At 33.4% G+C, this 14,277-nt stretch overlaps 5 protein-coding genes across 5 annotated transcripts; 2 read left to right on the top strand and 3 right to left on the bottom strand.

The window, feature by feature from the left end:
* Window positions 1-4: 4 nt before the first annotated feature.
* BX664DRAFT_345637 (uncharacterized protein) lies at window positions 5-607 on the bottom strand (the record flags this gene model as incomplete). Its single annotated transcript, XM_051547502.1, has 3 exons — window positions 5-114; window positions 230-385; window positions 460-607. The coding sequence occupies 3 exons, from the start codon at window positions 605-607 to the stop codon at window positions 5-7; spliced, it is 414 nt and encodes a 137-aa protein (XP_051405161.1).
* Window positions 608-2,184: 1,577 nt separating this feature from the next.
* Window positions 2,185-5,137, top strand: BX664DRAFT_345636 (Sec1-like protein; the record flags this gene model as incomplete). Its single annotated transcript, XM_051547501.1, has 11 exons — window positions 2,185-2,280; window positions 2,359-2,439; window positions 2,514-2,837; window positions 2,894-2,998; window positions 3,104-3,562; window positions 3,686-3,776; window positions 3,842-3,916; window positions 3,980-4,146; window positions 4,232-4,769; window positions 4,844-4,945; window positions 5,025-5,137. 11 exons carry the CDS (start codon window positions 2,185-2,187, stop codon window positions 5,135-5,137), a joined length of 2,151 nt encoding a protein of 716 aa, XP_051405160.1.
* A 944-nt stretch (window positions 5,138-6,081) lies between these two features.
* Window positions 6,082-8,721, top strand: BX664DRAFT_255807 (uncharacterized protein; the record flags this gene model as incomplete). The annotated part of the gene is made up of 5 exons (XM_051540434.1): window positions 6,082-6,494; window positions 7,038-7,225; window positions 7,528-7,762; window positions 7,915-8,088; window positions 8,175-8,721. 5 exons carry the CDS (start codon window positions 6,082-6,084, stop codon window positions 8,719-8,721), a joined length of 1,557 nt encoding a protein of 518 aa, XP_051405159.1.
* A 1,230-nt stretch (window positions 8,722-9,951) lies between these two features.
* BX664DRAFT_321651 (uncharacterized protein) lies at window positions 9,952-11,768 on the bottom strand. Its single transcript, XM_051543332.1, has 2 exons — window positions 11,217-11,768; window positions 9,952-11,127 (listed from the first exon to the last, which is right to left on the bottom strand). Exons 1-2 carry the CDS (start codon window positions 11,673-11,675, stop codon window positions 10,072-10,074), a joined length of 1,515 nt encoding a protein of 504 aa, XP_051405158.1. The 5' UTR covers window positions 11,676-11,768; the 3' UTR covers window positions 9,952-10,071.
* An 865-nt stretch (window positions 11,769-12,633) lies between these two features.
* BX664DRAFT_321648 (uncharacterized protein) lies at window positions 12,634-14,179 on the bottom strand. Its single transcript, XM_051543331.1, has 5 exons — window positions 14,007-14,179; window positions 13,669-13,935; window positions 13,469-13,570; window positions 13,034-13,405; window positions 12,634-12,868 (listed from the first exon to the last, which is right to left on the bottom strand). The coding sequence occupies exons 1-5, from the start codon at window positions 14,112-14,114 to the stop codon at window positions 12,641-12,643; spliced, it is 1,077 nt and encodes a 358-aa protein (XP_051405157.1). The 5' UTR covers window positions 14,115-14,179; the 3' UTR covers window positions 12,634-12,640.
* Between the last annotated feature and the right edge of the window lie 98 nt (window positions 14,180-14,277).

Genomic DNA, 14,277 nt, shown 5'->3' with positions numbered 1-14,277 from the left:
GATATTAATGTAGAGTAAAGTCCAAGTGAATACAAGTAACAGGATGTCCGTGTTGATCCGTGATTTTGATATCACCCTTCAAAGGTAGTTTTGGGATGTCCTTGGGAATATATGCTAATAATAATAATAATAATAATAATAATAATAATAATAATAATAATAATAATAATAATAATAATAATAAAGAAGGATATAAGCTTATTGTTCAATACTTTTCTTTATACATTACCTTTTGCATTCAGTATAATATCACCTGCATTCAGTGGACAACTTGACTTGACGACATCAGATGCTAGTATTGTACATAAATCCAAATCCCTTTTGATTTTGATCATATTCATCAAGGTTAAATTGATACTAGCTTTGCCACCAGTAACGTCGGATACTATCATACAAAAAATGGTCATGGGAATAGAGTTTAGTTTAATTTTATCATATCATTGAGTTTTTCTCACTTACATAAATGACCACCGATTTGTACATTGATATCTTCGCCAGTTCGAGGTATAGGAGGAGTAATGGAGACACTACCTTGGTATCCTTTCAACATATGAGAGTCTGGGCTACCACATAAAGACCAAATATCACCATGATCTTCATTGGTCATGAAGACTTTTTGTTCTTCTATAGGAATGGCATAAACGAGAGAGAATAAGGCAACTATTATCAAAAGGAATAAATGCATTAGCTATTATATTATTGAAAGAAATGTTTAGGAAATAAAGAAAAACCAAAAAAAGAAAGAAAGAAAAAGAATGGGAAGAAAGAAGGAAATGAATAAAAAAAAGTTTCATTCTCCGTTTCATCAGGCGGTGGCAAACTTAAAGGAGAGGGTACGTCTGGAAAGTCGCATCCATCCCCGTTTCTCTTTGGTCTAATCATTTTTTTTTTTTCGTTCATTGATTATTTATCCACTATTTCTTTTGGTAATTTTAATAATCTCACTTTGACCTATTCATCAAAGATTCAGATCATTCTCTGCAGGATCTTAACCTCACATGAGGTAGATATCTTTATCCTTTTGTAATTCACTCAAAAGTCATCATCATCGTGCCACATTTGGATCGAACATACAGGAAATCATTCTCTTTCACTTACATTAATATCAATTTAGAACTTACCGCCCAATTTATAAAGTAAATTAAAAAATAAGAGTCAACTCAGTCAATCCTCATCCAAAAAATGATCATCATCCAATCAAATGACTACCATTAGATTCCTCATCAAAAGTAGTTTAATATCATTTAATATCATTTCATCACTTACCTTACCATCTAACGTACAATGATCACCAAAAAGATTTCATCGTTTTTTCCAAAAATTGCCTGATGACCCCCTGACGATGGATATTTACAGCTAAAATTTGGCTGAGGAATTTGAAAATTTTGGCTGTAAAATCCAAAAAATCGATTCCATTTTTTCATCCTGCATACATGCTTACAAAAACTTTGCTTTTCTTTTTCTCGCTCAAAAGTCATCATCATCACCCCAAACCTGAACAGAACATAAAACAAATCATTTTCTTGAAATTTACTTAATATCATTTATACTTTACTATTGTACTTATAGAATACGTTATATAAAAAAAAAGAGCATTCAATAGCATTCAATATGATCGCCCAAGTCTTTGGCTCTTCTCCCAAAAAAAAAAAAAATAACAGATCAGAAAATTATGCAACGGAACATCACTATCTATGGCAATAATAATAAAACAATTTTCATCGAGTCATGATAGTAGATATTTAAATACGTATATGTGCCGTCAAGAGGATAAAAAAGTGTAAAATGAAGGATCAGGCAAGTATTTTCATTTTCATCTTTTCCATCAGGAAGCAGAACGACGTTGATGATGAAAGGTCGGAGAAACGGACGAGTGATGATGGTTTGAAATGCTTTGAAAGGTTCAGATGAAAAATCTACACAATGCGATATATATTGATCTGATTGATTTTTGATAGCTTCGATGATTTTAGTCACAATATCATGAAGAGGAAAAGTTTATTAAATATATAGAAAACTTATTTTTGAATGACACTGCGGACCGTGAATTCTCGAAACAGTGAAGAGAAAAAAAAAAAAAAAAAAAAGGAAGGTTGAATTCAATTTTCGACACGTTTCTTCTCTCTTTCATTATTTAATCGTTTGCCACCTTCTTTTTTCTTCTTTTTGTTTTTGAACGAAACCATGAGTAATGCAGGTGCACATCTTGGTCAAACTCCATTGAATATAGCAAAATTACGTGATTTATCTCGAAAGAAATTACCTGAAATCTTAGATAAAGTAAGTATGAATATCATGAAACAAAGCACAGTTCTAATTTTTTTTCTTGTTTATATATATATATATATGCATACAAAGGTACGTGGCAAGAAGGGCTTGGTATTGGATCCTCAGCTCACTGGACCACTTAGTTTATTGACAGAATTCAAACTATTAAAGGTAATAATAATAATAATATTATTATTCAAGTTTCTTTTTTTTTTTTTTTAACTGATATACAACAACATAATTAGGATCATGGTGTGGAAAGAATATATCATTTGGATTCTTCCGAAATGGATAGTGACTGTACTGGAATGATCTACATTTGTCGACCCAAGATGGAATACATGCGTTACATTGCCAATCATATCAAGCACTGGACCAGAGTTGGGAACAAAATTGATTGTTGGTTATTCTTTGTACCCGAGCGAACCTTAGTGTGTGAACGAATATTGGAAGAAGAAGGTGTTAAAGGTGATGTTACTATTGGTGATTATGCTTTGGATTGGATTCCTTATGAAGATGATTTGATTTCTATGGAACTGGATCCTGCCACTTGGAAAGAAATTTACTTGGTAAATGATAAAAATAAGGTGATAATCATTCGCTGATGAATCTTCTTATTGTGTAGGATGGTGATACTACTTCTATCTATTATGCAGCGAAGTCTTTGATGAAATTACAATCAATCTATGGTTTATTTCCTCGTATTCTAGGGAAAGGAGATGCTGCAAAAGTAAGTATTCCATCATCCTCTCTCTCTCTCTCTTTTTTTTTTTTTTTTTTTTTTTTTTTTTTTAAAAAAAAAAAAAGAAGGCACTGACTAATCTTTTTTTTTTAGCAATTGGCAGAAATGTTATTACGTATGCGACGTGAACAAGCAGTGGTGGAAGAAGTCTCAGTATCAACAGCGGTCAAAATGCCTTCCTTGCTCAACACAGTGTCCAATCATATTGATCAATTAATTATCATCGATCGAAACGTGGATACCATTACACCATTATGTACTGAATTGACATATGAAGGATTAATCGATGAAACAATGGGTATTCGTCATGGTTTTGTGGAATTGGATGCTTCATTGATCAATCCACCGACAACTCAACAACAACAATCACCAAACTTATCAGGTTCAGGTCTTCCAAAGGTCACTCCTACAACAGCTGGTCAACCTGGGAAAAAGAAGCAACAAGTACTCAATTCATCGGATAAACTATTTACTGAACTTCGAGATCAAAATTTTGCAGTGGTGGGTGGGATGTTAAATAAACTGGCGAAACGGATCAATGAGGACTATGAAGTAAGTTATCATGACACACACACACACACACACACACGCACAAAAAAAAAAAAAAAAGAGAGAGAGAGAGAGAAGATTACCTAACTACTTTTTTTTTCATGATGATGATGATGATGATTATAGGAACGACATCATGCAAAGACAGTGGCTCAAATTCGTGATTTTGTTAGTCGATTAGGTGATTTACAACAAGAACATCAATCTCTTCGTATACGTAAGTTTTATTATCATATCATGTTGAATGTCTTATTTAACATCATATTTTATTTTATATCATAGACACAACAATTGCTGAACAAATTATGGAATATACTATTACTGATGAATTCAACAAGATTTTGGAAGTTCAACAAAGTAAAAAAGAAAAAAGAAGATGTCATACACAATAACTCATCTTTATATCGTATATTTCTATAGATGTGGTAGCTGGTATTGATGGAAATAAGGAACTTGATTACATTGAAGAAATGATTGATAAACAGAAGCCTTTGATCCAAGTACTCCGGTTATTATGTCTTATGTCTTTAGCACAAGGTGGTCTGAAATCCAAAGTCTATGATCATTTTGAACGGGAAATTGTTCAAGTAAGCGGAGGGAAAAAGAAAAAAGGGTGGATTTGTTATTATTGACGAATTTTTTCTGTTTTATTTGTATACGGATTTATTCTAGACTTATGGTTATGAACATGTTGGTACTCTTCATCGTTTAGTCAGACTTGGGTTACTTGGTCGCAGAACAACTTCAGCTCCATCACGTAGTGCATTTTCTGCAAGCCGGCGATCTTTACGATTGATTGTGGACGATGTAGATGAATTTCATCCAAATGATATCTCTTACGTGTATTCTGGTTATGCTCCTTTGAGTGTACGATTGGTACAATGTGCGTTACAGAAACTGGGAACGGGTTCATCATCATCTTCTATTCCAGGAAGTGGATTATTGGCCACGGGTGCAAGTACAGCTAGTCTCTTCTCATACGTTGGTAGTGGAGGAAGTACCAACAATGGCAAGAATGGTAATAATGGTTTCATAGATTTGAAGCAACCTGGTATAATGAATGGTAAATCAGTAATCAATGGCACAACAGTGACAAGTGGATGGCAAGGACACGAAGATACTCTAAAGGCATTACCTGGTAAAGCATTTGAAATCGATCAAACAGTGGAATATGGACCTGAAACAAATGCAGCTTTAGCAAGAGCAAAAAGTAAGTGATTTAAACTAAAATGAAAAAAAAAATACTAATGAATTTCATGGTTGCATATATATATATGATCGTAGAACATGGCCTTCAACATACAAAAACAACCGTAATATTCTTTTTGGGTGGATGTACACATACTGAAGTATCGGCTATTCGTTTCTTGGACCAACATGATGAAAGTAAAGATAGGCTAAATATATATACTATGTGTAGGATTGATGTTAACTGACTTTTTTTTTTTTTTTTGTTCAATGTTAGGTCGTGATTATCTCATTGCAACTACACAGATGATTAATGGAAATAGCTTTTTGGAACCTATTATTGAACATAGTCAACGTCCGGAAACAGATGACATTGGATATTCTTTGTAGTTATCATAGTTAACATTCATGTTTTATATTTTTGTCGTCATACCCCATCTTTTTATTCATCAGACTCATATACAGATCAAAAAATAAAAAAAAAACCTGTTCCTTTTTTTTTTTTTTCTTTAAAGCGGAATCCCATTTTTAATATATATTTTGTCAGGTCACAAGAAAATAGTTTCGTGATGTTATAAAATAAACTATCCGTTTTTACCAAAATGGATGTCGCATTACCACTTTTTTCAGATATCGCTCTAGAGATGCTGGTAGAATATGTCAAAACACATTGATTGATGATTGATGATTGAGTATATTAATCATCCTTTTTTTTTTTTTTTTTTTTTTGAAATCTTCTTTGGTGTTTCGAATTCAAAGTGAATAATCTAATTTGTAACAGCAACATCACTTATTTGCTTTTCTACAGGTAAGTTAAAATAAATATAAAAAAATGGATATCTTGCCTAAATATATATATATATTTCTATTATTCAAAAATCTCTTACATTCAATGGAACTACTGCCACTCCTTTATCTTTTTTTTCTTGTATTCAATTTGGATTATGCGACTATACTTTTTTTTTCTTCCTTGTCATCTGTTTTTCTATCCTTACGATATTTTATTTCCTATTTTTACTCTTATTTTTGAATATCCGTCATTGATTATTTGAATTATCATTTCTCACAATATTGATCTTTTTAACCAATGAGAAGACAGCAAAATTGCAGCAACTTAAGGCGGTCATTTAAAGTTTTTTTTTTTTTTTTTTTTTTGTATTCTCTTTCTTTTCCCTTGTTTTTTTTTTCCACTCTTTTTTTTCATTTTTTTTTTATCTTCCCTTTCTTACGTTCTCTTTACACGTTTATATATATATATATATAGTCATATATATATATTTAAATACATATATTCGTGTAGATATATTTTTATATATACACTCTTATATACCGAAATGGCGCCTCTTATCTTGAAGATCAAAGGCAACAAATCCTTTTCTCCATTCTCCAACCTAGCTTCCGAAGAAGATCTCTCAAAGACATGGCGAGTTTGTACCAAAGTCAAAGATTCTTTAGAAAATGGTTCTCGTTTAGAAAATTTATCGTGGCGACTCTGGTTTCGACAACATGCTCTGAATGAAAAATCGGCTGGACCATTCCAAAAACTATCCAAAAAGACAACTTCTCAACTTGATCACCTTCAAACAAAATTGACTCCCCTGAAAGATAACAAAAAGGTCAACAATAAGAAAAAGTCTACTCTCTCCAACAACAACAACCTCTCATCAGTCACCTCATCATATTCTACCGAACATCTTGAACAAACTTCATCCAATGCAGCCATGATTATACCAGAAGAAGGAAAGTCGTCTCCAAGTAACTGTATTTACCAACATGAAGAAATCAGCCTGGGTCCACAACAATATCAACCGATTGCACAGCCGCAACAACCGGATACCGTCCCGCCATCCACTGATGCTACAACTTCAAGACATTCATTGATGATTGACACTACTCAGACCACCAACAACTTTACATTACACCAGTTCACTTCGGATCAAGCAAGCGACCAAATGATTGAATTGGAAGATATTTTTGATGCTTTTCAAGGTGACTTTTTACAACAAGCAAATACAGCAAGTATCACGATGGAGGGTACTGGTTGGGCTGATCTAGTGGGAGCAACAACTGATGCAACAACCACACCAACTACAACTCCTTTCAATAACAACAACAGCAACAATTACTTTACTCCCGTGACATCTCCTTTGCAATCACGCACTTATCATTCATCAATGCAAATATCACCTGTTTTTAACCATTCTCAACAACAACATGAGCATCAACACCAATTTCAACAACAACAACAACATCGTTCACTTCAACAAGAATATTCACCATCAGCATCTAGTTACGATATGCCTATGTCTCTACCTTCCAGTCCATCTCTTTTACCGCAACAAATGCATTTGAAAGTTGATCGTCAGTCTTCGACAACACCTGCTACAGAAAATGGAGCTATGTACGTCGCCAATTCGTCATCGATGCCACCTCCACTTCCAACGGGAACATTGGGAATGAAATTGATAGCCAATCGAGGTTTGACACCGCAGCAGTCGCCAACAATAACAACAGTATACGGAAAAAGCAACAATAACAACAATAACAACAGCAATAGCGATAACCCAGTTCTGACAACACCTCCATTATCTACCTCATCGTCATCATCTTCATCCACAGCTACTTCCAACAATATGGATGACTTTACACAGTAAGTTTATATTTAGTATCATACCGAAAGATACTTGATTCTAATTTTTTTTTTGTTTTTTATATACTATTTTTTATTTGTAGTCGAAATATGGGTAACATAAGTGCATCCACTTCGGTAACACTTGCAGAGAACAAACAGGATCCTACTCAACAACAGCAGCATGTATTTCCAGCATCAGCACCAACTACACCTGGTCAAAATAGCCAACAACAAAACAATCCATTTGACAAGTTGGTCAATCCAACAAGTGATGAACTCTCTACAGAGTCAAGACCTATATGTACCAACTGCTTTTCTGTTTCTACTCCTCTTTGGCGACGCTCACCGGATGATCAATTGTTGTGCAATGCTTGTGGACTTTAGTAAAATATTAAAAAAAAAAAGATGGAGAAAGAGAGAAATAAAAGTGAATGAATGTAAGGGGTGGGATGAGGGGTATAGGAGATGGTAGTTGAATTTATTATATTTCTTTGATATGATACGAATATACTCACTATTCTTTTTTCTTTTATAGTCAAAAATTACATAATGCTCCTAGACCTAAATCTTTGAAACCTCATAATTCAAGAAAAGAAGCAAAGGAAGAAGAAACCATCCAATTGACATGTAGCAACTGTGACACATCGACAACTCCGTTGTGGCGACGTGATGATGAAGGAGCACCTCTATGTAATGCATGTGGATTATAGTAAGTAGTACAAAAAAAAAAGAGAGAGAGGGAAGCATATACACTTTCAATGTGATTTATACATTTCTTTTTTTTTTTTTTTAAAGTTTGAAACTTCATCATGAAAGAAGGCCAATCAGTATGCGAACAAACGTGATTAAGAAACGACAACGATATGAAAGTAGTACACAACAAAAAGGGCGCAAGATTGGGAAAAAGACCAAAGGAGACTTGTCGATCGCACCATCATCATCATCGTCTTCATCATCTGCACCTACGTCACCCGAAACAGCCGCATCCGCCATTTCACCGACAGCAATGACCATGGGAAATACTACGCCAACATCGACTGCATCGTTGAATATAGTAGACGAGGATTATCCAATGCTTCAACAGCAACAACAACAGCTAGTACCTCCTGATCAAACATCTTCGTCATCTTCTTCTACCTATATAACCTCTCAACCTCCAACACCTACTAGGCACCAGTACGGTTACATTCATCATCATCATCATCAACAAGGACAACAGCAGACACAACATCATCACTATCAACAACAACATTATCAACAACATCTTCAATATCAACAACAACAACATCAACATCATCATCGTCAACTTCAGCAGCGGCATTTACCGACATTTATGAACTGAACGAAGATTTTTTTTTTATTAGATACCTCTATTCCCTACCTCATCATCTTATTTTTTTTTTTTTTTACATAAATACATCTATTACTTTCTCATGTTGCTATTTATTTCAATTCTTTCATTATATATCAATTCATTCATTTCATTAGTCATTTTTTTTTTATATTTTTCTCCCCCTTCTCATTTCTTTTTTTACCGTTAGTATTTCTTTTAGTTAGTTTTATCAAAACTGTTTTTTGTTATTACATCCCTACTCTCGCAATTTTGAATAAAATGGAAAAAAAGCATTCTTGTTTTTTTGTAATATAAAACCAATATTAAAAAGTGTCATCAAAACAAACAAACTCTCTATGATTGACTATGAAGAGAGAGTGATCAGGTCATGCGATACATGCGGACATCCACTCCTTTCAGATATTGATGATTGCATGATTACTTTTTTTTTTTTTTTTTTTTTTTTTTTTGAAATCACTCTTTCTTACCATGTCATCAAGCTAATACTATCCATTAAAAAACAAACTGTTCCATCATTGGTGAAAGAAATTCAATCATCCAAACTCTGGTCCGTGCCATCTTCAAAGTAGGTGTGACGGAGAAAAGATATGACAAATCAGGGTTGTTCAAAAAAAGAAACATCCCCACATCATTTATATTGTTTGAAAAAAGAGGAGATAAAGAGTAAGAAAAAAAAATTGATAAACTTCAATAGAGATGTTTATTGGGTAATATATATATATATATAGATGTCAAATTCAGTGACAAAAAAAAAAAAAAAAAAAAAAGGAAAAAAAAAAAGAAAAAAAAAAGAATAAAAAATATATAAAGGATAAGGGAAAAAAACCTAGACAAAGGGACGTCGTAGGGAAAAAAACAACCTAATGATAATATAATAATAATAATATAATAATAATAAAAAGATGCATCACTTTTTGTTCAAGGTGCAGTAAAAAAAAAAAAGTCTAAACGAGGGGGAAAGAAGGTGGAGAGGGGAGGTTCAAACAAATAAGGAAATCCAATAAGTATATGTAAAGAATAAACTATATAGTAAATAAGTATATATAATAAAAGTATGTTGCTGACTTGCTTGATCCATCGGTAGACCAAAAGACAGAGATAGAGAGACACAGAGAGAACATACACAAAGTTGTTTTTGCTTCTTTTTCTTTATCTTGATTTTTTTTGTTGTTGTTGGTCTTTTGTTTGTAAGTTTTTGATTGGTTGAATTGGTTGATTTTTTGTTGTTTTGGTGAGGATTTTTTTTTGTTGTATATAGGATAATAATAATAACAATAAAGATAATAATAAGAATAAAAAAAAAACATCACAATCAACATCATCCAAAATGTATGAGAATCATTCACACCAAGTAGGGGTAGCACGAAGAGATGGTGGAGGGGCAATGGAAACATGACGTTGATAAGGATGGAATGGTTGATGAGAATAGAATGATTCACCACATCGATCAGGTCCTGTTGAATACCTGCCACTTATAGATTCCCAAGGTGATGAGCGGCGTTGAAATCCAGGTGGAATTGAAGTTGACCGATAGACTGACGACGCACGATGTTGATGTGATGATGAAGACGTATAAGCTGGTCCAGTTTGCATATACGAAGGTAAAGATCGATGATGACTAGTGGACTGTTGATGTCTTGCGGTGGTAGAAGAGGTGGTATCGGTTTGTTGTTGTCGACGTTGAAAAGGAGTTGAGGTAGAAGAGGAAGATAAGGAGAGTGGAGGCGTAGTGATCGACTGACGATATTGTTCTTGTTGTTGCATAAGATACAATTGATATTGTCGTTGAGATTGCTCCAATTGAACACGAGTAGCGGAGGCAGCTGCAGACCACATGGCTCTTTGTTGTTCTTCCTGTTGTTGACGAAGATTATGTTGATGATGCATCATTTGGAATAATTCTTCTTCATCATCCACTTCGTCGTCGTCATCGTCGTCATCATCATCTGTTTCCACAAAGTCTTGACTATTTTGTTGTTCATCCAAAGGTTTATAAAGTCCCAAGCTTTGTAAAGTAGATTGAATCAATTCTTGGCGTCGAAAAGGGTGATCCGAAACGGCCAAATATTGATGTTGTTGACGACAAGTATCCAAAGTTGTTTTCCAGTTCATATAATCATGTTCTCGAACAAAGAGATTATATTCCAAGGCTTCCAAGAATTCGGCTTCCATAATATTGAGATCTTGTACCTTCATCCCACTGACTTCGGACCATGTTTTGTTGGTAAAAGTATTATCATCCAAGAATTTGTTGGCCAACATCAAAGCAACAATGAACAAACGATATTCAGACCCTTCGGCACCTTCAATAGACGGATTAGATTCCAACAAGTTGGCGATATATTTGAGAGCCAAGAAAACCGCCGATTCCGATAATTGTGTTGCAGTCAATACCTATTATCATCATCATCATCATAAGAAGAAGAGTATTAAGGTTAATTTATTTCCGCTAATTTTTTTTTTTTTTTTTTTTTTTTTTTTACTTGAAGACAAAATCGCTTGAAAGCGGGGCTAGCATTCCCAGAGACTGAAGAAAAAGAATGTCGATAAGGAGATGAAGGTTTCGTAGTGTTGGCCATCAAGGAGGGTTTTCTTGCATGCCACATCAAGTAAACAATAGAAGCAGCAAAATCAGCTAATGTTGGCATTCTATCCATATGAGTCGTAGGTGTTGATGGAGGTGAAGGCGGTAATGATGATTTTTGTGCATGATATTGCTGATGATGAAACAATGGTTCAAATGCTGATGAGGATCGTTTGACACTATTATTGCAATAAGAATAACCAGATTGTTGCTGTTGCTGTTGTTGTTGATATTGATGAGGATAAAACAAAGGTTGATAACCCATGGTGGAAGGTGGCGGTGGTGGTGGTTGAGGTGGAAACATGGATTTTGTTGGAAAAAGAGTATAAGGTTGTGCTGATTCCACTCGTAAATGCATTCGTATGTAATAACTATTATAAAGAGGTTTTATAATAATAACGATAATAATAATATATTAGTTCATCAATCTATTACAAATCTTGTACTTTTTTTTTTTTTTTTTTTTTTTTTTTTTACCTTGTTGAAACCAGAAGAGTTGCTATATATATGTAGATATATATAAAAAGTTGCCACAAAGAGAAACAGTGAAGGTGCCCAAAGTGATGTTGTTATATTCAGATCAAACTAAACTACAAGAGAAAAAAAATAGGTATTGTAGTAGTAGTTTTTCTAACAAGTGAACAAGTCAATGTCCAATGAAGAGAGGATGGTAAAGAAGAAAAACGTAAAATAAAAAAGAGAAAAAAGCCCAATGTTATGTTGGTACTAATTGTTACAATGAAAAGAACCAATGTCTTCCAAAATAAACAAAAAGTGAAGTAAACAGAACAGTAGAAGCTAGTTTCGTTTTTCAAAGTTTTTTCCTTTTGATTCCTTTTTTACAAGAAGAGTATAAAAAAGGGAGGAAGAGGAGGAGGAAGGGAAGACGAAGGAGGAAGGGGAGGGGATGAAGGGGAAAAGCTTTGGAGATGGACTTCAAAGAAAACAAGAAGCAAAAAAAAAAGAAAAAAAGAAAAAAAGAAAAAAAAGATTTGGATTTATAGAATGGGCCAAATCCAGCCTTCTGATTGGCGAAGGCTGGGCTACTTTTTTGTTTTTATCACTGTGAAAATTTTTTTTTTACTCCCCCTTTTCCCAATTTACTACTGGGTCCTTAACTATACAAAAAATGACGGCTGGGTCCCCCCCTTTTTTTTTTGAGACTCATTGATATCAGCTGTTTGTATTAAGATGGTTTCACAAATACAAAGTCATACAACATTAAACTATCTTCAATATCAGTACAACAAGAACCAAAACACTTTGAATATTTAATAATAATAATAATAATAATAGTAAAACAAAAAACTTTTTTTTTTCTTTTTAATCAGCAAGAGAGTATTCCGAAACAGGGGAGCACGGAGATGATTCGGTTGTGGATACGGTGTTACTAATACTAATACTATCATCTAAACTATTACTATGGTGACGTTGATGTTGGTTGTGAGAGTGATGATGATGATGATGTTCTTTCACTGGTGGTAATGGGAATGCGTGGATATCAGAAAAAGAGGGATCAGATTTGATGATACGATCAGAATAACGCCAATCCTATATATATAGATATATATGAATGTATGTAAGTATATACATATAAGTATGTAAGTATTTACAAATATTATATATAAAGAGAAAAAGATAGTTAACAATTTTTCATTCATCCAAAAGTAAAAAAAAAAAAAAAATTCCCCTGAATAAGATTAAGATACCGCTTACCTTTTGTAAATCCAATACTTCTAATTCCATACGTTCAAAATCCTTTTCGAGTTGACTAACTATAGCATCTTTCATCCTTAATTCACTTTTGAGTACTTCGGCCACATCTTCTTTTTCTTTTAATAAATGACATAAATCCTCTTGTTCAGCTTGTAATGCTTCTAAACTTTGTCGTAATCGTCCATTTTCTTGTTCTAATGAGCTAGCGAGATCACCTCCAGTAATATTGGAATGAATCACTGGTCTACAAATATGTTGAGCTTCAGGTTTTTGTTCTTCAGATTCAGGTGGTAAAGTTAAAACTGAAAATCCTTGACTAAGTGGTAAATTGGTATAACAACAAGTCTTATCACAACTACTTTTTCCATCTATCTATAAAAAGTAAATGTTATCTCAAATTAGTATTGTATTTTTTTTTTTTTTTTGATGACTTACTTGTCTATAGAGTAAGTGAATCATTTGTACCAAGTATTCATATTCCGGTCCCACGTTTTTCATTTGCCGGATTTGATCAGCGCGTAATGAATGTAATTCTTCCTGCAGAAAAAAAAAAGGACTGATATATTAATAACAATAATAAAAAAAAAAGTCATAATCATATCGTTCCCTCTCTCTCTATTTATATATTCCTTTACCGTCTTTATGTTCATATCATCTTGTAAAAGTCTATTACTTCTTTGTAATTGTACATTCATTCTTCGGAGTTCCTGGATTTCTTTTTTGAGTGCTTCGGTTTGTTCATCCACCAAACGATCACAGTCCAATTTGAGAATACGGTTTGTACGAAGAAGTCTAACGTTAGATAAAGTCAATTGTTCCATATCATGTTCTAATTGTCGTAATCGTGTATGTACATCAGCATGTTGTATTTGACGTTTAGGTGGTGGTATATCATCAGGTAACTATTATTATTAAAATAATAAAGTATATATATATAAGATGGAGTAAAATAAAAAAAAATAAGCGTTCTTACTTCTAGAGATGTCATTGAGTTTGGCATAGAATAGTTCATAAGATTATGAAGAGTATCCAAGTTGGTATGACTAAATTGACTTTCATTTTCATCAGGTAAAGGATCCATACAATAATGATAATAAGGAAATAAGTAAGAAAAAAGAGAAGAAAAAAGAAAAAAGAAAAAAAAAAGCATGTTTGAATCAAGTATCAATTCAATATACGGACTTAGAGCTGTATTTTAATTTCGGCGAGAAAAGCACCTTTTTTTGAGATCACTTGTTTTCTCT

Source organism: Halteromyces radiatus, assembly GCF_025201355.1.
Source record: "Halteromyces radiatus strain CBS 162.75 chromosome Unknown BX664scaffold_1, whole genome shotgun sequence".
In the NCBI taxonomy this organism is placed as follows: Eukaryota; Fungi; Mucoromycota; class Mucoromycetes; order Mucorales; family Cunninghamellaceae; genus Halteromyces; species Halteromyces radiatus.
Note: the sequence above shows the minus strand (reverse complement) of the source record. Positions and strands in the feature narration are given on the sequence as shown.

What these genes read in the sequence shown, in the direction of transcription:
- BX664DRAFT_321651 (XM_051543332.1), bottom strand. Translation starts at nt 11,675, where the DNA reads ATGCATTTACGAGTGGAATCAGCACAACCTTATACTCTTTTTCCAACA. An exon ending in TCAAGCGATTTTGTCTTCAA is followed by an intron (nt 11,128 to 11,216) that starts GTAAAAAAAAAA and finishes TGATGATAATAG; the next exon opens with GTATTGACTGCAACACAATT.
- BX664DRAFT_321648 (XM_051543331.1), bottom strand. Translation starts at nt 14,114, where the DNA reads ATGGATCCTTTACCTGATGAAAATGAAAGTCAATTTAGTCATACCAAC. An exon ending in ATGATATGAACATAAAGACG is followed by an intron (nt 13,571 to 13,668) that starts GTAAAGGAATAT and finishes TTTTTTCTGCAG; the next exon opens with GAAGAATTACATTCATTACG. An exon ending in AAGTATTGGATTTACAAAAG is followed by an intron (nt 12,869 to 13,033) that starts GTAAGCGGTATC and finishes CTATATATATAG; the next exon opens with GATTGGCGTTATTCTGATCG.